General features: G+C 42.1%; 1 protein-coding gene across 5 annotated transcripts in view; it reads left to right on the top strand.

Moving 5' to 3' along the window:
• SNX9 (sorting nexin 9) overlaps window positions 1-23476 on the top strand; it is a 91412-nt gene extending 67936 nt beyond the window's left edge. For 2 of the 5 annotated variants that reach the window (XM_004263680.4, XM_033404179.2), the window contains 9 exons: window positions 4362-4492; window positions 7935-8038; window positions 9480-9583; window positions 12086-12163; window positions 15055-15131; window positions 16257-16346; window positions 18211-18325; window positions 20411-20502; window positions 21814-23476. In XM_004263680.4, coding sequence (XP_004263728.1) covers window positions 4362-4492; window positions 7935-8038; window positions 9480-9583; window positions 12086-12163; window positions 15055-15131; window positions 16257-16346; window positions 18211-18325; window positions 20411-20502; window positions 21814-21861 — 839 coding nt within the window. In that variant the 3' untranslated portion in view covers window positions 21862-23476. The other 3 variants (XR_004476429.2, XM_033404181.2, XM_033404185.2) reach the window with 3 other exon arrangements.
• The last annotated feature ends 1715 nt before the right edge of the window (window positions 23477-25191 follow it).

Raw genomic sequence — 25191 nt, 5'->3', positions numbered from 1 at the left:
TTATTTAGTTTTATGTATTTTTTTTTTTTTTTTTTTGGCTGCGTTGGGTCTTCGTTGCAGCGCGCGGACTTTCTCTAGTTGCAGTGAGCGGGGGCTGCTCTTCCTTGTGGTGCGTGGGCTTCTCATTGCGGTGGCTTCTCTTGTTGCGGAGCACGGGCTCTAGGCGCACAGGCTTCAGTAGTTGTGGCTCGCGGGCTTAGTTGCTCCGTGGCATCTTCCCAGACCAGGGCTCAAACCCATGTCCCCTGCACTGGCAGGTGGATTCTTAACCACTGCACCACCAGGGAAAAATCCCCTCCTCTCCCTTTTTTTAATTCTCTGGAACCTGATAGGAAATTCCTAACAAGCACAAGGTAATATCTGAAGTCACAGTTTGTAAATAAACCAGCTGTGTCAGAAAAAGCTTCAGGAGGAATAAGAGTCAGTAATTAATTAATTCCAACCAATGAGTAGGTTATAAACTCTTGGTATAATTTACTTGCTCATAATGGGGAATTCAGTATAGCCCTTAGGTCCGTGCTGACTTACAGGGTCTTTTCTGTCCATGAGGTGGGCCATCTTCTGCACAGCTTACACTTCTGTAGTGCTTAATCTCTACCCCTAGTAAGTGTAGAATTTGAAGTGTTTTAGTATACAGGAGGGTCTAGACCCCTGAAACTGTCTGATGGCCACTTTTTAGGAGTTTTTTTTTTTTTTTTTTTTTTTTGCGGTACGTGGGCCTCTCACTGTCGTGGCCTCTCCCGTTGCGGAGCACAGGCTCCGGACACGCAGGCTCAGCGGCCATGGCTTACGGGCCCAGCCGCTCCGCGGCATGTGGGATCTTCCCGGACCGGGGCACGAACCCGTGTCCCCTGCATCGGCAGGCGGACTCTCAACCACTGCGCCACCAGGGAAGCCCAGGAGTTTTTGATTTATGTGGATTTATAATACTCTTCTCATTAAAGGAGACTTGTACTTATTTGTACTTGCAGTTTCTTAGGGAAAATCCAGGCTGTGTTTTTTTGTTACTTATGTATAGTAAGTTCACTCCTTTTGGTGTACAGTTCTAAGAGTTTTAACAGGCACCACCACAGGCCTATCACTACATTCAAGGTACAGAAAGTTCCATCACCTCCCCCAAATTTCCTTGTGCTGTTCCTTTATATTCAGCCCCTCCCCCTAGTCCTAACCCACGGCAGCACTGATCAGCTCTTTGTCCCTATAATTTTGCCTTGTCTGGAATATCCTTATAAATGGAAGCGTATAGTGTGTGTGTCGTCGGGCTTTTGGGTCTTTTGAGTCTGGCTTCTTTCACTTAGCATAATGCCTTTGAGATTCATCTCTCGTTGTGAGTATCAATAGTTTGCTTCTTTTCATTGCTGAGTAGTATTTCACTGTATTGGCTCTACCATAGGCTGCTTATCTACTCACTCTTTGCAGGATGTTTGGGTTTCTAGTTTTGGCCATTTATAAGTCTGCTATAAACATTTACATACAAGTTTTTGTATAAATACAAGTTTTCATTTCTCTTGGATAAATTCCTAGGAGTGGAATGACTGGGTCATATGTTAGGTGTAAACTATTGAATGTTTAAGAAATTGCCAGGCTGTTTTCGGAGCGGCTGTGCCACTTTGGGTTCCCTACCAGCAATGGATGGGATTGTCAGGGGCTCCACATCCTTACTTGCACTTTTGATAGTGTCTGTTTTTCTTTATTTTAGTAAGTATAATAGTCTAATGTTAGCGGTGTTGTCTCTTCATGGTCTCAATTTGCATTTCCCTAATGACTGGTGGTGTAGAGCATCTTTTCATTTGCTTATTTCTTTTCCATAAATTTTCTCTGGTAAAGTATCTTTTCAAATCTTTTGCCCATTTTTTTATTAGGTTGTTTTCTTATCATCGAATTTTGAAACAAGATTCTTTATATATTCTGGAAACATGTCCTCTCACAAATAATGTGATTTGTGAATAGTTTGTCCCAGGTGTGGCCTTTCTTTTAACAGTGTCTTTTGCATAACAACACCTTTTAATTTTAATGAAGTCCAGCGTGTCAGTTGTTTCTTTTATGGATTGTGCTTTAAGTATCACGATTAAGACCTCTTTGCCTAACCCAAGTTTACACTGATACTTGCTTCTAAAAGGTTTGTAGTTTTAGGTCTATGATACATGTTGAGTCAAGGTTTGTATAAGATGTGAGGTGGTAGAGGTATATGTTATAATACGTCTGGTTGTCTAGTGGTTCTTGCACTATCTGTTGAAGAGCGTATCCTTTCTTTATTGAGTTTACTTTGCATTTTGTTAAAAAATCAGTTGAACACATTTGTGTGGGTTTATTTCTGGACTCTGTTCCATTGATACATGTGTCCGTCCTTTTGCCAGTACCACACGGTCTTGATTAGTGTAGCTTTATAGTACAGTAAGTCTTGAAATCAGGTAGTGTAAATCCTTCAACTTGGTTCTATTTCAAAATCGTTTTTGGCTGTTCTTTTTCTTTTGCCTTTCCGTGTAAATTTAAGAGTCAGCATGATTATTTCTAGTCAGATATCTATTAATAATCATGCTGGGATTTTTATTGGAGTTGCATTGATTCTATAGACCAATTTTGGGAGAATTGAAAACAATGTGTAGTCTTCTAATCCAAGAACATACATATATCATATTTGATTTTCATATAGGGTTTTGTAGTTTTCAGCATACAGATTCTGCACGTGTTTTCCTAGATTAATATGTAAGAATTTCATGGGGAAGGTTCTCCTGTAAATGGAATAGAATGGAATAGAGGGAGAGGGGTGCAGCCCCAGGCCAGAATGCCACAGATTCCCACTGTTCTGGCCTGAAGTTCAGCGGTTTGGGAGCGTAAACACTTCTCACGTGGCTGTTTGCCTTTGGTTGATTTCCAGAGCCCTTATATTTGTGGATTTTGTCCAGCTTTATAGTTGCTTCTGGGGACTAGGTTTAGCAATTAGCTAAATTAGTTTTTGTTTTAAAAAAATTATTTTGTTTAAAAGCAAGGCATGCTTGTGATGACTCTGTAACAGACTAATTTGGGTTGTTGAAGCTGCTCCTGGGTTCCACTCTGTCCAGTAATCTGGGATCTCTAGGGGTTTTTTTTTTCCTTTTTTGGGGGGGGCAGGGGAGTGTGTGTGGGATTTGCTTTCATTTAGTCGTTCTTTTAATTCATTAACCATTGGACAGCCCTTAAGGGGAGGAGGACGGATTGATTCCACATTCCACTTCCTAGATCTAGTTTAGAAAACGTGTTCTGAGAGCACCTGGTGCTCTTAGGAAGGAGTGTAGTAAACGCCTCATTTAATAATATACTCCTTTTTTTTTCTTCAACATATTTATTGGAGTATAATTGCTTTACAAGGGTGTGTTAGTTTCTGCTGCATAACAAAGTGAATCAGCTATACATATACATATATCCCCATATCTCCTCCCTCTTGCGTCTCCCTCCCACCCTCCCTATCCCACCCCTCTAGGTGGTCACAAAGCACCGAGCTGATCTCCCTGTGCTGTGTGGCTGCTTTCCACTAGTTAGCTATTTTACATTTGGTAGCGAATATACTCCTCTTTGAAAGTTGCCTTTTCTCTCTACCCTTGAGTAGGTCCAGTATTTGATCAAACTCATGAAAGTGGGTGGAACCTGTCTTGCCCCTGCTCTGCACTCAGCTGTAGCCAGAATTTCCACCTTCAGAAGCCTTTTAACTGATAGTGATTTTGTTTGTTAGGCTTATAAAAATTCTCATTGTTCTCTTGATGTTTGGTATGTCAGGTTTGTTAAGCCGATTTTCCACTTTTAGAACAGAAATATCACCCATTAGGCTCTGTTTTTACGATGGTTATTAAGTTCTGGGATCACTTTCGTTTTTGCATTCATGGAAAAATTGCTTTTTCTGTTTTTCATTTAAGTAGTTTAAAAAACAAAACAGGGAAAAAAACCCTACAGTTCCGAGTTACTTTTCAGAAATACTAAATTTAAATTTGTATATCTGAGATTATGTTGCATTTAGACACATTTTTATAAATGTAGAAATTTCACGTACTTTGTAAGAATTGCTTATTAATTTCCATTTTTATCACCCCTTTTTTGCCTATAAGGCTTCATGTGGCCACATAGGCACTGGCTTGTTAGTTTATAAGAAAGAAACGTTTTCATATTGAGATAAAATTTTCTTTCAAATTTGTTGGTTACCTTTCCTGTGGGCCTTTGAGCATCCACTGTGTTGTGTGTTTTTAGCTTAGTGAAAAATTACCATGATTTATCTTTTACTGAATAACTCTCTACAAGTGGCCAGTAGCTACATAAACAGTCTTTCAGTTGGGGTAACAGCGATTCGTCTTTGACAGAGCTGCACATCACTCTCGGCACGTCTCTTGCAGGTCGCTTTGAAGAAGAGTTCATCAAGATGCGCATGGAGAGACTTCAGGCCTGGATGACCAGGATGTGTCGTCACCCAGTAATCTCAGAAAGTGAGGTTTTCCAGCAATTTCTAAATTTCCGAGATGAAAAGGTAGGACATTTTGTTGTGATCATCTTAGAGGATGTTGAGAATTATCACATTCACACCAATTTTTTGTCTAAAAGGAGTTAAGTTGTGTTGGTTAGTTGGTTGTTTCTAAATAATAGGAAATCAGCCCAGGGAAGGCGGGGCTGAAGGATATGATAGAATAAGGGACTTTTTCCTAGATGCTTTTAAAAATAGGATAGACCCCAAACTGTGTAGCATATTATCAGCGTGAAGTCAGGGAAATAGTGTGAATGATTTCCTATGATCACATTTTGACCTTACGGTGTAAATAGTGTAATGAAGGGAAAGGTAGATTCGGAATTGAACCAGCTTTCTCAGAGCCACGTTGTTTTTCCAGTCCAAGTCTGCCTCTGCCCCTGCCCCTGCCCCATGGGCAGTCATTCTGCCAGTAGTTATCTGTTCTTCTTTGCAAATCGGCAAGAAATGGGCTACTTGTCACCTCACTGATGTTATCTGCTTTGGAAATAGCCGTGTGTCACCTTAGGCTTCCACTGTATGTGATCATTTGTTTGGTCATGCCTGGTGTAATTTATAGGTTAGAGATCATTCCACTTAAACATTTGTAGTCTTTTTGCATTTCGTGGTGAATGACACATGTGAAAAAGTAATAGAGTTACAAGAACTACGGGGAACCCTGTCCAAGTTGGTGCCTTACTGCTTACCCATAGCTCTTTAACAAGGGCTTGTTCGATTGATTTGTCAAGGATTCTATTTAGGAAGCACTTCTAAAGGTTGTGTTTTATGCAGAATATTATTATTAAAAATAATAAATCTAGACCTTTTTTGGTGTTTTTGATATAAGAGAAGAAAGAAAGAACTTGGGGCCAGGGCACTCAGTTTTAGTCTTGGGTTTGCTTCTAACTACCTCTGTGACCTTGACCAAAGCATTTAATTTCTTTGGGCCACAGTTTCCTCATCTGCTAAATGACAGTATAAAACTAGAAAGTTATTAAAACTTGTGATTCTCTGGGCACCGGTAGCTCACATAGATGGTTGGATGTAGAAAATCCCAAAGAATCTACAGGAAAATGTAGATCTACATAAAAAACTATGAAATACTGTTGAGAGAAATAAAAGAAGACCTAAATAAGTGTTCCAATACTGTGTTTCGTGGATTGAAGAACAGAAAAGATGTCATATGTAGAAAATTAAAGCTCCAAGAATAGCCAAGATACTCTTAAAAAAGGATGAAGTGGGAAGAGGACTTTTTTGGATATTAAGACTCATTATAAAGCTAAAATAATTTTAAAAGCAGACCAATAGAACCGAATAGAACGGACACTTGATTTATGACAAAGATGGTGCCGAGTACAATGGGGGAAGAGAAAAGAGCTGGCATTTCCGAAGCCCCTGTCCTGACCCTTCCCAATCACTACCCCTTCCGTCCCCTACAAGGGTGACCATGATCCACTCCTTTCTGGTTATCATTTCCTCACTTTATAGAGTTTCACCATCTGAGCCCCTGCACCATGGTTTTGCTCGTTTTGTGAACTAGCTGAGAACCCACCCTAAGCATTCTTTCGTGTCGGGCCTCTTTTGCTCAGCCTATTGAGTCAGTGGTGCTCAGTCAGTTGGATGGCATCACTGGGAAGAATGAAATGTGGTCACTGCCTCACAACAGTCTGTTGATTTTGTTAGGCTTGATATTGTGGTTATGTTTTTAAAACATGGCCTTATGTGTTAAAGATATATAATGAAGTATTTACAGGTAAAATGATATTATATCTGAGATTTCCATTAAAATAAACAAGAAAAAAAAGTAGGATGGGGGAGACTAGATAAAACAAGATTGGTAAAAAGTTGATAATTTTTGAAGCTGAATCTATAGAGGTTTATTAAAGTACTTTTCTTTCTACTTTTTTTTTTCTGGAAAGTTTCCATTGTATTAAGTTTTAAAAAAAATTAATTCCAGATGGTTCACAAGTCTGAATGTGAAAGACAACACAAGCGAGCTTCTAGAAGGTAACGTAGGAGAAAATCTTCATACCCCTAGTGTAGGGAAGGATTTCTGAAATAAGGCACAGAACTGACTAACGGTACAACAAGAGACTGACAAATTAGACTACATTAAAATTAGGGACTTCTGTTTATCACAGTAAGTCGTTAAAAAAGAAAAACAAGTCAAAGATATGAACACGTATAATGAGCAAAGGGCTGGATTTTAGAAGATGGGCAAACCCGTACAAACTGATAAGAAAGGTACAACAGTAGAAAAATAGGGGATTTGGTAACGTACCTCACAAAAGAATCTGAATCACCAATAAATGTATAGAAAAGTACCTAATCTCATGAGTAATAAGAAATGCAAATTTAAACCACAGTGAATACACTTGCCAGAAGGCTAAAATTAGAAAGACTGACTGTACCAATTGTCTTCTTGGTGAGATGAGGAGTTTCTGGGACTCACGCACACTGCTGGTGGGTGTGAAAGCTGATGAGACCAGCTTGGAAAACAGTTTGGCCTTATCTATTTAAACTTGAACAACTTTCCACTCCTGGGTAAATGCCTACAGAAACGCATGCACATATGCACCAGGAGACACGTACACAGCAGCTTCATCCGTAACTTGGCCAGGACTGGGGGTGGCTTCCAGTAGTAGAATGGGGTAAATAAATCGGGGAACAGTCATTCGATGGAATATTATACAGCAGTGAAATGAATGAACTACAGTGTAACAACAGTGTGAACGTAGCTTCTCAGCGTAGGCTGAGCAAAAGAGGCCAGACACAAAAGAATGCTTAGGGTAGCGTCTTAGCTAGTTAATAAAACTAGCAAAACCATGGTGTAGGGGCTCAGATGGTGAAACTCTATAAAGTGAGGAAATGATAACCAGAAAGGAGTGGATCATGGTCACCCGTGTAGGGGACGGAAGGGGTAGTGATTGGGAAGGGACAGGACAGGGGCTTCGGAGATGCTAGCTCTTTTCTCTTTCTTGGCTTTGGTGGTAGTTACACAGGAATTCACTTTGTGAGAATTCGTTGCAGTGCGTATTTCTGCTTTGGGTACTTTAGTGTGTGTGTATAACTTGCAATAATTTTTTAATAGTTTATAATATTGGTTCCTATCTTATATTATAGAAAAGCTTTAATCTTTTTTTAAAAACAACCTAAAAACTTGAGGCACTTCGTCGCATTCGTGGATGTGTTTATATGGGTGGGCCTTGGGAAAGGAAAGGTGCTGGGTCACCTCACTCTGGAAGGACTTGGGTTCATAAGGACCGTTCTGTGCAGTGACACTGTTTACGTATGAGATGACGTTGGAGATGTATAGGTGCCTGGCGCGTTTGCAGAGGGAGGTGGTGTGGGCGCTGCTTCCTGAAAGTTAGAAGGATAAAGATGACAGTGAGCCGATCCTAGGAGGGAAGTCTGAAAGACCAGTGTGGCTCTGCTCTCCACTTTAACATTACAACGTTCCTATTTACAGGAATGGAAAACCGGGAAAAGGAAGGCTGAGAAAGATGAGCTGGTGGGAGTTATGATATTTTCCACCATGGAGCCAGAGGCACCTGACCTGGACTTAGTAGAAATGTAAGAGATGCTGCCAAACTTCCCTTCTCCCCAAACTGAGTCCGCCTCCTTTGCTTACAGGTCTCGGCCAGTCGTCAGACTAGAGTGTGTAAAATGAGTGGGGCTTGTAGTCAGATGACAGGAGAGCATCGTTTGTTCATGAAACGCTGTCTCTCTAACCATAACATCAGTTAAAGTCTGCTTCCCTTTTACCTTGAAGTCAGTGATTTCATAGTTGACCTTGTGGTTAGGAGTTATTTCCAATAAAGTATGATGAGACAGGGTGGCACCCACAGAATGGTCCACGAGACAGAAATCTCTCTGAACATCGCCTTGAAGGGGGCAATCCCAAACCTGATTTTTCTGTTTTTTTCCTATCCTGTTTTTAATCTTGTCATCTTCTTTTTAATGTAGGCTTGGTTGAAAATCTGGAGTAGTTCCTTTGCTGCGTAAAGACTAATAAGAAATCATAGGCTTTTTTTTTTAAATTTTAAGAAGCTTTTTTCTTAATGTAAAATGATTGCTTATGTGTTACCAAATATATAGATAGTCTTATAACTACCCAGAGAGAAAAATCAATGCTAATATGTTGACCTAGGTCTGTGGTCTTCCAAACCTTCCTCTGTTCATTTGTATCTGAAGGAAAAATTGTTTGTTTAAACGAAAGTGACCTCACACTATGCATTCTCTTTTATAATCTGCTTTTTTCATTTAAAAGTATATTGTGATGATTTTTTCAAGTTGGTGAAAACTTTTTACATCCTTAAGTACCTGGTATGTTCAGTATCACTTAGATGCTATGCGTCTGGGGTATTTTCTCTGACTCATTAAGGTACTTGTTGGAATGAATGAACAACTACCATTAGCAACCTGTACTATGTTTTTATAGATTCAGTGGTACCTGCAGTGATTGAATTTCACTAAGAAAGATATTCAAGAAATGAAGATTTTATTTACTTTAGAATAATTTTAGTTAAAATTCACAAGGAATTGAAGGGGGAAGGAAGCAGAGTTAAAATATAAATGGCAGATTTTGAAGTAGTTCTTTAAAAACCGAATCCAGCCTGTTTTTTTTTTGTTTGTTTGTTTTTGCGGTACGCGGGCTCTCACTGTTGTGGCCTCTCCCGTTGCGGAGCACAGGCTCCGGACGCGCAGGCTCAGCGGCCATGGCTCACGGGCCCAGCCGCTCCGCAGCATGTGGGATCTTCCCGGACCGGGGCACGAACCGCGTCCCCTGCATCGGCAGGCGGACTCTCAACCACTGCGCCACCAGGGAAGCCCCAGCCTGTTTTTAAGACTAATTTAGTTAAAGTGCAGTTGTTATAAAGCAAGAAACAAGTACCTGTGGTCACGTTTGGTGTGAACTCCCCTGACCACATGGACTTTTCTCCTTACACCTCATACTGTTTGGATGTTTGATAGTGAAGTCAAGGACCCACCTCCTCATGTTTTTGCCCCACAGAGAACAGAAGTGTGATGCTGTCGGTAAATTCACCAAAGCCATGGATGATGGCGTGAAGGAGCTGCTAACCGTGGGGCAGGAGCACTGGAAGCGGTGCACGGGACGTAAGTGCCACCCTGGGCCGCGGCTGGCTTCTGTAGGTGGGGGTACGGCCTCCGCCACGGCCTTTGTCACCCTGGGGAAGCTGACCACCTCAAACAGAAATGCGCTTAGTGAGCCAAAGTCACGTCATACCCACAGCTCTTGCAGGAACCTCACTTCTCAGCCCTCGTTAAACGACAGAAAACTGGCTCAAACAAAGCCAGTTCAAGAGCTCCTGTGGAAAACACCATGTTCACTTAAATAGTTCCAGTTATTTGGGGTTTGTCGCCTGTGGAAGATTAACCTTTTCTGCATGTTTAGAAAGTGCCTGTGGTTATTTTTAATCTCATGATTTTAGTTTTTAATATTCATCCGTTTGGTAAGATGGATGAATGTTAGTAAGTTGTATATTTGACTAAAGCTCTAATTTTTAGGCAAAACCAGTGGTAGGTGATAGCAGAAAGTGCGTACATGGGTCAGACTCGCACACTGCTGAGAAGAAAGTGGCGCTGTCACCCTTGCTTTCTGCCTGCTGTTCCACATCCTCAAGAACTTCCTGTCCTCCCTCCCTTCCCTTTGTTTGCAGACCGTCATTCTGCTGAACTGGTTTCCTGTATTCCCCAAACCCACGCCCTGGCGTCAGATAGGCCGGGAGAGAAGCACACACAGTCAGGTGTCCAGCTGTGGGGATCAGGCCTTGGCTGCTGTCATGTTGAGGGTGGCTGAGTTGAGTACTTTCAACAGAAACCTGCCACCTGGCAAAGCCTAAAATATTTCCTATCTGGCCCTTTGGAGGATAAAGCCAGGCCTTACACTGAATGGCCCTCCACCATTCACATGACATTTTATATCAACAGAACCATTTGTCGTGTACCAGCTGTTCATGCTTGAGGAGCAGACACCAGGAGTAATAACAGTTGCTCCTTTCCCAAGGCAAAGAAGTACTAAAAATAGAACTGAGCCTGAAAACATAACGTAGACAAACGCAACAGCAGAAAACAAAATCCGTTTCAAGCCTTTGGTCACAGGGAATAACTCATGGGCAAAAAGGGGAGTGACACTTCTCTAAAATGTAAATGAAGTAATTTAATTTTTAAAATAATTTTAACTGTAAACTCAGCTGTTTCCCTTTTTTTTTAAACATCTTTATTGGAGTATAATTGCTTTACAATGTGTTTCCCTGTTTTTAAGAAAAATTTAAGTGAGTGCAAATATTACAATAAGATTTTTTTAAGGAGATCACAAAAAATCTGGGATTATGGCTTCTTTTAAAGAATCAAATCCCTTATGTCTAACATCTGGTCAGCTCCATGTCCTGTAAAATCCATGGGCCAAATTTATGAAATAGTAGTAACTCTAGGCTGCTCTCTTTTGCGGGGAAAGGGGGTGGAAGTATTTTGTTTAGAATTTGATTCAGGCATAATTTCTTTTTTCTCACAAAAGAATTTTTTAAAATTCCTAATCTGTGAAGTGAGAAATGTAGCACACACTCTGGTGAAGAAGAACTCTAGCACACACATGGTGAAGCACATGACAAGTATTTTTTAACCCCTGGTATGGAGGCAAAAGCTGAGTTACAAAAGGGTGAACAATTTATTAAAATCAAGCTGATATAGTTTGAATTTGTGTTTCCTGATTATTACAGCTTATAGACTATATGTCAAGTTTCTCTGGCCTAGATTCTTTTAAAGAAACATTTGAATCATTTTTCTTTATTAATATAACACTGTCTTCAAATGAAAGTAATGGTTTCTTTTGAAAGGCAGCAGATGTGTTTCAGGGGACTATGTATAGATGCAAAAAAGGTAGCCTAAGATACGAGACTCTTCTCTAGGAAGTCCTCCAAAGTGATCCCAGAAGCCTAGAATTTTAGCACTAGAAGGAGCCTTAGAGATGATTTAGTTAATCTTATTATTATACAGATGAGAAAACTGAAATCCCTCCTCCCTGATCCTGTGAGGTGCCACTGCCATTTTTCTGCACACCCCATTGCTTTCAGTTTTGTTTTTGTTTTGCAAATAATCATTCATACGTACATAGCAGAGTGGGAAAAGCAATGGATTAGGAATCACAAGTGCCAGATGCACCATTTAGCCATATGACCCTTATTCTCCTAACCCATGAAATGAAGATGGTGTACCTGCGTTGGTAGAGGAGGTTGTTGTGACGATCAAGCTGGGGTGGTATACGTGAAAGGACTGTAACCTAGACGTCATCTTCTAAGTGAGCTCCTGGTGCACTTTGAGTTCATTCAGTGAATGAGAATGTGGGTGGTGGTGGTGTTCATAATAATAGTGTCCGCCATTAATTGAACAATTGATTAATTTAAAACTAAAAACATTAATTGAAGAAACAATCATTAATTTTTAAAAACAATCATTTTACATCAATATTTTATTAAGAATATAGACTATTTTGAATCGTTTCAAATTTCTTTTATTGTAATAGTACTTTTAGAAAATAATTGGATCCATTTCATTTTGCTCAGAGGACTAGTTAATGATTTATTCCTTTTTCTCTTTCAGCATTACCCAAGGAATATCAGAAGATAGGCAAGGCCTTACAGAGTTTAGCAACAGTCTTCAGCTCTAGTGGTTATCAAGGTACATCTTTATTTATTTATTCTTTGGACCTTGAGTGTCTTATCCACACAGACTGGCCTCCTCAGGCTCTTGTAAACAAACAGTAACTGCAGTTAAGCACCCTCGTCAATGAAGTTTCATCTGCTCCACTGAGGACTTTTGCAACCTCACCTTACTACTTTTGAGAAAAGTGGTGGGTTGTTATAATTTGTTTTTTCTTACTAGCTTCTTTGCCTTTCTTGGGCTCAGATAGCTCTTGTGTTTTAGTAAAACAGGCCACTATGGTATGTGACACTCTGCCCTTGCTTCGTCTCTCTGCCAAACTCTGAAGTCAAGTCTGACTGTCAAAAGCCAGATCTTATCAAGGTATTTGGAGGAAAAATTTTTACTGAGTAACAAGTTCATGTTGCTTTATGTCTCTCCATAACTCATAATTGCTTTCAACTTATCCCATATCGTATGTGTTACTTGTGGTATTTTGAGTTCATTGTGCATTTCCATTGACAACACTTAGAAGAAGAAGTTAGCTGTTTTCTTTTATATTTTGGTTTATGTTTTCTTAATTTGGCCTGTGGAGCAGATAGGAAGTAAAAGTATTTGCCAGGTGAGTGACACCTATTCAATTTGAGGGCATCCTATCACTTACAGAAATGATAGACTTAGTATTTTCACCGTAGTGTTTATCCTGATACCCAGAGAAGGCATGTCTTTGGAGGTCAGTGTCTGAGTATTTTCAGGAAGAAGAAGGTAGTCTCTAACCAAAATGTAAGATCTGGGGCTCCCATATATGAATATTTCTTGTTGGCCTGGCTGAATTGTGTCTTATTATCAGAACTTTTAGTCTGGGTGGGAGTTTAGAGGATTCGTTAGCCTGGTCCCTCATTTTCGAGATGAGGAACCCCAGGCCTAGAAAGATAAGCATATCTTGTGGCCAACAGGCACATGAAAAGATGTTCAACATCACTAATTAGAGAAATGCAAATCAAAACTACAATGAGGTATCACTTCACACCAGTCAGAATGGCCATCATCAAAAAGTCTACAAATAATAAATGCTGGAGAGGGTGTGGAGAAAAGGGAACCCTCTTGCACTGTTGGTGGGAATGTAAATTGGTGCAGCCACTATGGAGAACAGTATGGAGGTTCCTTAAAAAACTAAAAATAGAGTTACCATATGATCCAGCAATCCCACTCCTGGGCATATATCCAGAAAAGATGAAAATTCTAGTTCAAAAAGATACATGTACCCCAGTGTTCATAGCAGCAGTGTTCATAGCAGCACTGTTTACAATAGCCAGGTCATGGAAACAACCTAAGTGTCCATCGACAGACGAATGGATAAAGAAGATGTGGTACATATATACAATGGAATATTACTCAGCCATAAAAAAGAATGAAATAATGCCATTTGCAGCAACATGGATGGGCCTAGAGATTATCATACTAAGTAAGTCAGACAGACAAAGACAAACATCATATGATATCACTTATATGTGGAATCTAAAAAAGCAATACAAACGAACTTATTCACAAAACAGAAACAGACTCACACACATAGAAATCAAACTTACGGTTACCAAAGGGGAGAGGTGAGGGGATAAATTAGGACTTTGGGATTAACAGATACACGCTTGGCTGTGTTCACTAGAAAGGCTTAGAAACAATTATCCAATCCAGTAACAAGAAGCACCCCTAGCACCACCCACATGGCAGTTTCTAAACATTATGTTCCCCTGAAATAAATGAGAGCTCCTAGCAGAAGAACTCAGATGTCAGTTTGAAGAGCCTTCGGCTGTCCAATGAAGAGAAAATGTGAGCGTTAGTGAAAATAATAACTGCTGTGGAATGTAGCATATCAAATATGTTTAAATTCAGACTTTGCAATGATACTTTTTTAAAACGCTAATCTCAGTTACATTTGGAGGATAGGAGAGAATCAACTTACTATTCTGAAAACTGTAGAGAGGAAAAAGCATTTAACCTGCTCTTCCTATTGCTATACCTGAAGGTAACCAAAAAGTTGATAAAGGGAAGTTTCTCTCTATAGAAGTATTTCAACTAATAAAGAAGGAGTGATAGAAGTAGAATAGCACCAGTTTGCAGACCTGTACCAAAATAAAAGAGCTAGGCAATACAGGGAGCAGAGGATTGTGTTATCACCACCGAGACTCAGTCAGCAAAACCCAGACTGTGGTACCAAGGTACACGATCTGGCTTATACACCTCCCAAAAAGAAATTTGCAAGAAAAAAGGATGGAGGAGAAAGAACTTATGTAGGAAACACATCAGCTCTATGCCATGTGGGCTGTCTTTGCATCTTGATTCAAGCAGCCAACTTGATTGGAGATACCAAGCAGCTGCACACTGGCTGGACAGTTTATACCAGGAACAATTTTCTTTTCTTAGGTGTGAGGTTGGTATCGTCCTTATTTTTTTTTATTTTTTATTTTTTTGTGGTACACGGGCCTCTCACTGTTGTGGCCTCTCCCCGTTGCGGAGCACAGGCTACGGACACGCAGGCTCAGCGGCCATGGCTCACGGGCCCAGCCGCTCCGCGGCATGTGGGATCTTCCCGGACCGGGCACGAAGCCACGTCCCCTGTGTCGGCAGGCGGATGCTCAACCACTGCGCCACCAGGGAAGCCCTGTCCTTATTTTTTAAAGAGTCCTTATCTTTTAGGTAAAATGTATGGATGAAGTGTTAAATGACCAGTGAAAGGGAGAGGTAGGGAGGAGACTAAAAGCTTGGCCGTGAGCCGTTAATTGGGACGTCGGGTGATGGGTAAATGGGGGCTCGTTATACTATTCTGTAGATTTTAAAAGTTTGAAGTTTTCCATAATAAATTTTTAAAATAAAATAAATGAAAAGGAAATATAAGTTATAACCACTCATATAACTGTAATGATTTTCAGGTGAAACAGATCTCAATGACGCAATAACAGAAGCAGGAAAGACTTACGAAGAAATTGCCAGTCTTGTGGCAGAACAGGTATTGACATAACCCCACAATTCCAATTAAGACTTTATGCTACCTCATCCACATATTTAATTTAAAACCTGTTTTAAGGCAAAGTTTCCAAATGGCTATTCTCTTCTATCCCTGTGTATCTTTGTTAATTACATTGGGTAATAGTATTTCTTAGGCCAAGCTAAAGTGATGGATAAATTCATCATCATGAAACCTAAATACCTTCCAGTGTTGATGGTTTGAATCCATTCTCAGCCATGAGGGGATTAAAACATACAGGAAAGCTTTGCTCAAGTCCCTGTTTGGACTCTTGCTCAGCCTGTCTGAGCCTTGGTTTCCTGGTCTGGTAAATGGCGATGGCAGCACCTACCTGGAAAGGATCTCAGGCTCCAACAGCTAATAAAGAGAAAGCCCCTGGTGCAGTTCCCGGTATGGAGCAGGTTTTTGTTACAGACACATGGCTTTCATTGGAGCTTTTAATAGCCTGATTTCAATTATGTTCATCGATAACAGATAATAAGTTTCCTTAAGGAGAATAACCATCCAAGTTGTTTCAAATCCCTAAATTTAAAAACCTTTTTTTCAGATGATGACTTGAAATATATGTTTGTATGCACGTACATTCATGTGGTCATTAACTACTCTCCTGATACTTGTAAAAAAAAAAAAAAAGATACATTTTTAGAATTGTGCATACCATAACTATTAAAAATTAAATCTAGAAAAATAGAAAAATTTAAAGTTGCCACTTTTAATGGTTACCACATTTTTAATAATTATTTTTATTCTCTGCTAAAATTTAGACATTAAACTATCTAAGGTCTTATTTGCTCGTATGTAAACGTACAGTATTAACCAGTTTTTTTTTTGTCTCACAGTGTTGTATTTTGGGCCACCTCAAAATAGCTAATTTTACCAACCAACCAAAAAATTTTCTGTTTTATCATTTTCTTCACAACCTATGATGAGAGTATAGTTCTCGGGGATTATTTTCTTATAGGAAAACTAAGCTGAATGCTTGACACTCCGTAACTTAATGTAGTGCCTGGTGGATTTGGCTGATACAGTCCTCAGATATAACAGTTTTCTCTTCCTTGATTGTCTGAATTCCTCCGCCAATAATAACCAGTCTGTGTCTTGTTACAGCCAAAGAAAGATCTCCATTTCCTGATGGAATGTAATCATGAATATAAAGGTTTCCTTGGCTGCTTCCCTGACATTATTGGCGCTCACAAGGTAACTTGATCATAGAAGTTCACAGATGACATCCCGGGTGAATCAGAACCCAGGCTCACCGCCACCTGCCTGAGGCTGACCCTTCAGTGCCCCCAAGTCAGGAGCTGGTCTCTGAACCAGCTGGAACGGCTTGGAGTATTTATAAATAGTGAGGTCCTAACATGTCTAGATACATGGATAGTTTTTTAGTTTCTTTTATTCCGTAAAAAGATTATTTTGAGAGAACCTAAAGTATGATAAATATTCCTTTATGGATATACTTAGGTCAGGTATCAAGCATAATCATCGTGGTGTTTGTTATTCAAGTCAGTGTCAGGAATGGTACTTTCCCTCATCAGTGAGACCCTGTGTGCTGGGTGGGCAGGTCCTCAAAGGTCCTTTCCTGTCCAGATGAAGTAAGTTGTTCTGTCCCCGAGCCTGACGAAGGGTCTCCCAATTAAAATCAAAATGGTCAATATCAATTTTATATGTTTATATTAATAAAAAGGAAACTATATCATTCCCATCATAAAGGTTTTTAAAAACTAAATAAAAGATTGGTTTGGGGTGTCCTCAGATTTTGATTCTTATTAATTTTTCTCTCTCTTTCAAAATCTGTGTACTACTTCATTACTGTGGGTATTTTATCAACTGTAGTACTCTAGAGTATTGTGATATACTTGGGTTTATTAAGAGATTCTCTACAAAGGCCTGGTCTGTGATCCTAACAGTCCTGGCAAGTGGGCATTTTAGCATTTGGCTTTATAATTGAAATATCATGAAGGGGTAGCATAGGTAAGTAAGCTTTATGCAACTTCAAATAGCTTAGTATAGAACTCAGAACATCTTCTTTATCCACTGATTCATCAACGGACACTTAGGTTGTTCCCATATCTTGGCTATTGTGAGTAATGCTGCCATGACCATGGGAGTACAAGATATCTCTTTGAGATAGTGATTTTGTTTTCTTTGGATATATACCCAGAAGTGGAGTTGCAGGGAAAGTAGGTCTTAAAAATTCTCATCACAAGAAAAAAAACGTTTGTGACTCAGTGAGGTGATGGATGTTAACATACTTACCATAGTAATCGTTTTGCATTATAAATATGTATCAAATTCATGATGCTGTACATCTTAAACTAATACAATGTTATTTGTCAATTATACTGCAGTAAGACTGGCGGCGGGGGGAAAGGGGGATAAAATAAATAAAATGAAAATGAAAATCTCAGGAAAAATCTGAGAACAGTTAGCATGTTGTAGGAGTTTGCGCCTGCCATCCGAATTCTAGGCAGGGAGTCTGACTAATACTCTCCAGACAGTGCCAGTAAGCAGTGCGCTGAGACGGGCGTGGGAAATGTTCGGCAACTTTTACACTTGTTTCCGTCTAAGTATTAATTTAAAATCAGTTCAGTGCCTCTTACAGAAATCACAGTAAAGCTTATGATCAGCCCACTTAGGCACCAGCTTATGAAGTATTCTACTTTGTAACAGAGACACAGTGCCCCAGTGCCTATGCTAGACTCACCTGGATCGGATGACTTCCTGAACCTAGTGCCTGTTTTCCCATCATGTACTACTCGTATCATGGCAGTGGCTTATACGTATTACAGAAAGAGAGCACTGTTTAGTTTTCTGCTGTGTGGTAGCATAAAATTGTAGCTTTCAGCTAAGTTATATTTTGCAAGAATAGCAACATGTTTGTCTCCAAGTGACTTACAGGAAGTTACATATAGATGCTTACCTTATGTTCTTATTTTGTGGGGACATTTTCCTATTCAGTAGCAAGTCAATTATAGAATATGTTAGCTTTGTTATATTTTAAACTAATAATTGATCTTTTTAGATTTGTTTTATTGATACCACTGCATTTTGTATTTCACAGGGAGCAATAGAAAAAGTGAAAGAAAGTGATAAACTCGTTGCAACCAGTAAGATCACCCCACAGGACAAACAGAACATGGTGAAGCGTGTTGGGACAATGTCTTATGCTTTGCAAGGTAAGAAGGAAAGGTCTGTGGCTAACTAGTGGAGGTTTTTTCCTCAGCAAATTTTCTATCTTCCTTGCTGGAGAGAAACTCAAATGTGAACAGCAGTTAAATTAATAAGAACTGGGCTTCCCTGGTGGCGCAGTGGTTGAGAGTCCGCCTGCCGATGCAGGGGACACGGGTTCATACCCCGGTCTGGGAGGATCCCACATGCTGCGGAGCAACTGGGCCCGTAAGCCATGGCCGCTGGGCCTGCGCGTCCGGAGCCTGTGCTCCGCAACGGGAGAGGCCACAGCAGTGAAAGGCCCGAGTACCGCAAAAAAAAAAAAAAAAAAAAAAAATTAATAAGAACTGATTCAAAATATCTTCATAAGCCTGTTGTTTGCAGGATCCCAGTGTTAATGAAAAACTGTAATATTTATTTACTTTTTCACGCATTTACGTGACATAACTATGAATGACAGCTTGATTAAACCTGTACATTTTTATTATTTCTTGGAGACCTTGAAGATTCCTTTCATAACCTTTAATATCAGCCCCTATCCAGATTAGATTCCAGCGTTCAGCTTTCAGCAGCATGTAAGCTCCCGAGACCATAGAATGTGAAGGGAGTTTGAACATAGCATTTTTGGCATAGTTTGACTGTAAATAAAGAGAAAATATTAATGTTTTGAGTGTTTTCCAGCAGATAGGAGCAGTGAATGGATTTTTCCTCTTTTGGTGGATGGATAGAACATACATGGGCAAAGGAGGAAGGGGAAGGATGTTCCAGTATGAACAAAAGCACACAAAATAATGGTACCAGATTAGGTCATTGGCCTTTGGGAATGAAACACACTTGGAGAGTATTAGGGGAAAAATTCTGGTGATTGTGGAGGGCCTCGAAAGCCAGGCGGAAGAGTCTAGACTTGCTGTGGGCATTAAGAAGCCATTAAAAGGTTTTGATGGAAAAATGAAACAAACAAAAAAGCACTGCTCAAGGGAGAGGGTTTGCTAGTGAGTGGGGGAGGGCGTGTGCAAATCGGAGGCTGACGTTAGTCGGACAGCCCGACCAGAGACCTGACTCCTGCTGTCTGAGATGTTGGGAACCCGAAGAAGATGAGGTGCTAGGGGAGAGAATGAAGGGTATTTGCGGGCTTTTCTAAAGGACATCCTTTGGGACTAGGGAAGGTGTGGGAGAAGGGAAGAATGTGTGAAAGGCGTCCAGAAGTAAACAGGGAAGCCTGACTGAAGCTTTGGGCTTTGAAGGGTTTTGAACGGGGCAGTCGGTTTTGAACTTGTGTTTGGGGTTATCCAAATAAATAAACGAGAGGCTTTGTACAACTTTTGTAACAACATAAAACTCAGAACAGTGAGCTTTTTGTAGGAATTTATGCAGGCGGTTGGCTTTGTAGGTGTGGAGTATAAGTAAGGGAAAAGACGGGGTGCGGGGGGTAGGCGATCAGGAGCCCTGATAAGGAGGCGTCTCCAGAGTTGGTGATGGGGTGAGGGTGCTGAGAGGCAAAGTTAGAGACGGGATTCATTTGCTGAATCGGTACATTCAGCAAACAGGAAGGATGGGCGTGTGACCCTCTGCCTGGAGAGAGCCTGAGTTCTGGCAGCCCTGGTGCTCAGCGGCACCAGGCTCCACTCTGAAGAGGGCCTTGCTCACGTCTCACTCCTCTGCCCAGCTTTTCAGAGTCCCTCAGGAGACCTGCCTGGGCAGTCTCTGTGCAGGAGGGGACATGGCAGCCAGCGGGCGCCTCGCTAGGTCCCCTGTAAACAGACTTGACGTTCTGAGCTGCAGCCATCTGTAGACGGTGAGACCAAGTCGGTTTCCTGCTCAAACAGGAGTTGCCATTTGGGTGATTATCTGTATTGGGCCTTATAGGATTTTATTAACGTGCCAATCAACAGTAATTGTCCATCTACTGGAAAGCGTTGTTTGCCATTAACTGTTCAAATTGTTTTTCTAGGCTCTTTCTAGCATTTTGTCAGGAACTGTCACGGGCCAACCGGATTAAATCGGTTGATGATTAATCATAACCAAGCAGAGACACCAGTTGTGGCCGTTTGAAGTCCGGGGGGCACTGACTGTTGTCTTGGTTTTGGTTGTAGCTGAGATGAATCACTTCCACAGTAACCGGATCTATGACTACAACAGCGTCATCCGACTGTACCTGGAGCAGCAGGTGCAGTTCTACGAGACGGTGAGTCGGCCCTGCTCCCAGGCCTCTGTGCACACGGGGAGGGCAGGGTTCCTGCTCACGTACGTTGACCCTATGAAGTTAATCTGCTTGTATTTTTTAACCCTAACTAATAAACCAAAGGTGGCTAAATATTGGGCAGGGGGTTTTCCAATCTCTTTTAATCAAATCCGCCTTTTCCTTTGAGTAACACTGGGTTAAAAGGGGGTTTATTTTTCTAAGAAGAAGATTATTGGATGCTGGTTGTGAGGCCCCAAGAAGCCCTTATTGTGTGGTCCCTTTCCCTCCCTCCAGCCCCTCTGTGCACAGGGAACACTGTGAATGAGATGAGGTCACCCTGCCGTCCCTGCCGGCTCTCAGCTGGGGAAGGAGCCTGGCACCATTGCAGGACAGCACAGACTGGCTTTGTTTGTGAGTGAGGTTTTCGCAGTGTACCAGAGGAATCTCAGAAAGAAAACGAAAACGAGAGGGAGGGTGAAACCATAGATATTTTCACTCAGGAACCAGTAATGAAAATGTTAACTTTTGTGCCTCAGCATAGCAATTCTGTTATTTACCAGAGTGTACAGAAAACAGAGATCTGGCATGTATTGAATAAATGGAAACTCAGACATCGAAGACAAGTTCTGTAACTTACACAGTGACCGTGTGTTGGCTGCCATGTTTCTTACTAAGTTTTCCACTGTTTCCATGGTGTCATCTCATGTATGTTCAGGGATAATGATAGGCAAGCCCCAGGCCCACATCCATGCACGCGTCATCTTATCTTTGGGCGGACACTGCCGCACGTGTCTCTCCAACAGTCATTCTTGGAAGGGAGCTGTGGCTGATGTGCTCTGTGCATATTGTCCATTGCGTGTTGGAAACAGTTGGTTTCAGAGACGAGCTGAAGGCGCATCCTGTCTCCACACTGTGTAGCAGCAGCTGGGCCCCGTGGGGAGCCGCTCGCCCGCCGAGTCTCAGGAGTTCACAGGTGTCTGCGAGGGCAGGGGAGTCTGGGCCAGCACGGAGACCGGATCCCCCGGATCCCTGGAGGACAGGCGGATGGTCTAGGAACGATGCTGCACAGCGTGGCAGCAGCTGCGCTGTGGGAAGGAAGGAGCGGGGCTTCCTGCAAGCCGGGCACCACCGCGACCGGGGTTTAGGAAGGCCTCTCCACTGCCCGGAGGCTGGGTTGGTGCTGGAGAGACTAGGAGCATCGACCAGTTCAAGGATTTGAAACTTTTGCCATGTTTAACTCAGAAGACGTGGAAATGATAGAGTGCCGTGAAGTCACGGTGGGGGATGTCTCACAGTTGTTCTGTTTTTCACCAGATTGCGGAAAAGCTGAGGCAGGCCCTCGCTCGCTTCCCGGTGATGTAGAACAGAACGAGCGTGAAGAAACGCCGAAGTGCTTCCTTCTGACTCGGGGCGACGCAGTTTAATTTTCTCCCTCCATCATCCAAAAAGAAAGAAAGAAAACCAAAAAGAAACAGAGTTGGAAAAAACTGCATTTCCTTTAAGCGCCTAAAGGCATCAGTGCTTTAGGGATAGTCTTTTGTTCACTTCCACATCCATTATTTAAACCAATGGAAGGAAATTGTCTATTTTTGGAAAGTACTTAAAGTTTGTCAGAATTTTGAATGGAAAATTAGGGGTTTCCCCAAGGATATTTTACAGAAAAATGTAATCGATGAGTCACCCACGACCTTCCAGTTCTTACCCAATGTCAGATAATTACTAATTGCTTTCTTAAAAATAGGAAATATGCCAGAGTAAAAAATATATATGTTTGTATATTTTTATAACTCTTTTCAGCCCTTTGGGATTCCTGTCTATTTAGGAAGATCTACATGCCTTTCACTGAGATATTTATGACTCAAGTGCTTACATTTTCTGGAGAGAGAAAGCAAAGAGGGGCTCCCGGGGCTGCGGCCCCTCATGTGCCCGTGACGCACGTGTCCCTTCAGAGGACAAAGCTTGGCCGAACCCCGGGATCAGAGCCCCTGCGCCCACTACCCTAAAGTGCCGTCTGCTGGGAGGAGCGCCTCCCTCCTCAGGCTTCTTCCCGAGCCCCGGTAAGGCTGGAAGAATTCACCGAGAAAGCTGGGGACGCCCTCTGCCTCTGCTCCCGGGGAAGGAGCGGCCGTGCTGACCCTGCACCCGGGAGGGCCGGCCCTGTGGGCAGACGTACCTCCCGAGCTTTCCACTCATTTTTAAGTCTCGAGGTGTTCGGTGAGACCTCGTGAAACATGCCAGGGAAAGCGAGATTTGCCGCTTGATCTGATTTAGACTAGCGTGCCAGTGGGAATTATCTGAAAAGATAAAGCACAGGTTAGCAAACCTCTCCCGGCCCCCCAAATGGAAGGAGTTTAGGGGCTGAGGAGGGTGGCAGCCCGCATGATGTGAGGCCATCCCGAGCTTTTACGTTTGAGAAAAAGCACAGAGCGATGTTATTCCCGACTGTACCCTAAACTTCAGACAGAATTTTCCTGATCACTAATACTTCCCTGAATGGCATAAAGCCAAACAGGATCTTTGCAAAGCGTCAGCTTTAACTCTGGACACTCGCGGACACGGTCTCACTCCTGCAGATGTCGGCGTCCTGCACAGCTGCCTTACTGCATCCTCTCCACCTGCTTTCACTCTTCTGACCTGATAGTTACATGATAGAAAATGGAAATTTTGGGCCAGCACAAATAAAGTGAAACCAAAAAATAAATACCAGAGGAAAACAAACGAACAGGAATATGAGAACTTCTTGCTCTTCAATATCACGGGTTTTTGTTAATGTTTTATAAGAAATTTTCCCTACTTGATTTTTCTTTTATAAAATCTCATAGAACAGTGTTTATGTTACAGCCGTTTAATGTATGTACAAATTGTAAAGAATATGTATAAATGTTTTACACAAATGTAAGAGCGTGTAGAAGCCAACATATAAATAAATTGTTAAAAAACTGTACAGTAAATTCTCAAGCACTTTTTCAAAACACTTTTTGGTGTTTTCGTGTGGTTTTTTTTTTTTTTTTTTTGATAATTGTTTCTTGTTGCCGGCTGCTGAAAAGAGTGCAGGCAATGAGTTTTGCCCTAAAACTTATTGCTCTTGACATGAATTAATAATGCTACTTCCTTAAATCAGAGTTATCAACCTGGGAAGCATGTCACAGTCACCTGGAGAGCAGTAAGAACACTGCTTACTGCTGCCCAGTGTGTTAGGGTTCTCTAGAGACACAGCACCTACGGGGTGTGTGTATTCATTCTTTACGTGAGGTTTACTTCTCTTGATACTCCATATCTTAATTCTGTGGTGTAAATTCCGTCACCTTGTCCTTCAGGGGTGTCCAGGGAGGGGCTGTGGCTCTGCAGCTGTCCACTGGGGGGGCGGTGTCCGCACATCGGGCAGAGCCCAGGCCTGTCTTCTCTTCCTCGGCCGCTCATCGCGGGGAGCTCCCCGTGAGGCCTTAGGTGCGGGCTGGGAGGAGAAGGCAGTGTTGCGGGAGTGGGGGCCGCGGCATTCGGCCACTTCCTCGTGTCACTTGAGCCTTCAGGGCCTTTAGCTATCACAGAAGAGCTTTAACTATAGAATAATTTATAATTTTTATAAATCTTGACAATGTAAAACTAGTAGATAAATGTCTGGAGAGGAGAGGTAAAGGCATGGTGGAGGAAAAGGTCAGTCCACTTGTCGATCGTGTGACACTGGTTGCCCATCCCCAGAAACACCAGGTCCAGGACGTCAACCCCCTGTAAGGTTTGCAGGTGTTGAGGTCACCAAGAAACACACAACTCACACAGGCTCTGGATGGAATGTAAAGAAGAGACAGAGTAAGACCAGCCTCAGTGATGAGCGTTGGTCCCCATGACCAGCGGGAGATGGTCTGTACCCACCCCTCTACTGCAGCAGGTGACGGACTCCAACCCTCCTCACTGGGAACAGCTGGAGCAGTGGGACTGGCCAGGCGATTGAGCAGAACAAAGAAGCACACGTCCAGCCCGGAACAGGGTAAGACATTCCTGAGTAAAGAGGCTTGCCCAGGCTCTGAGGGCTCTTTATCTCCATGTATGGCGATGTTCCAGGCTCGCTCTCTTGTGGCCACGCAGGAGTGGAAAGACTGTGCCCGGGAGACTCTGCCTTTCCCCACACTCCTGTCCACATCCGCAGTGGAGGGACTCAAGAGATCCTGTCTTAAAGGTTGGGAATCCAAACTATGAATGTCCATTGTTTAAAGTAGTAAAAGCACTCGAGTGACTATGTTTATGGCTGAGTAATTGCTGAGTGGAACTAATGACAATAATGAGGGAGGAAGGTACTTTTTTCCTATGTGTGTTTCTTAATTTTTTTCAGCCTGTTTGATTTAAAATCCTTTTCTCCAAGAAAGTAAGAAGAATTTGAGTTCCTTTCCCAAGGTCCTCTTGCTCTCCAGCTGGCTTTGCCAGCTATGCCAAGAATGCAGAGTCCTCACTGCTTTTCACCTAGCCTGATGGTCAGCACTGTTGGCAGCAAACAGCCTTGGTGGATGAGGTAAAGGTCTTCTAGGAAGAAGAGCAGGTGTTCCTACTGCTTGCTATAAAATGCGGGTTTCCCAAGCTCCAGGTTCCTTTCCACAAGAAGGCGTCCCTCAGGCGCCCCCTAGTTGCCCCTGATGGACTTGCAAGGCAGGAAGGGGAGAACCAGCCTGTCAGCTGAAGCTCCCCGGCCGGCTGTGCCGC

Source organism: Orcinus orca, chromosome 12 (assembly GCF_937001465.1).
Source record: "Orcinus orca chromosome 12, mOrcOrc1.1, whole genome shotgun sequence".
NCBI lineage: Eukaryota > Metazoa > Chordata > Mammalia > Artiodactyla > Delphinidae > Orcinus > Orcinus orca.
The sequence above is the reverse complement of the archived record's forward strand: the minus strand, read 5'-3'. Positions and strand labels throughout refer to the sequence as shown.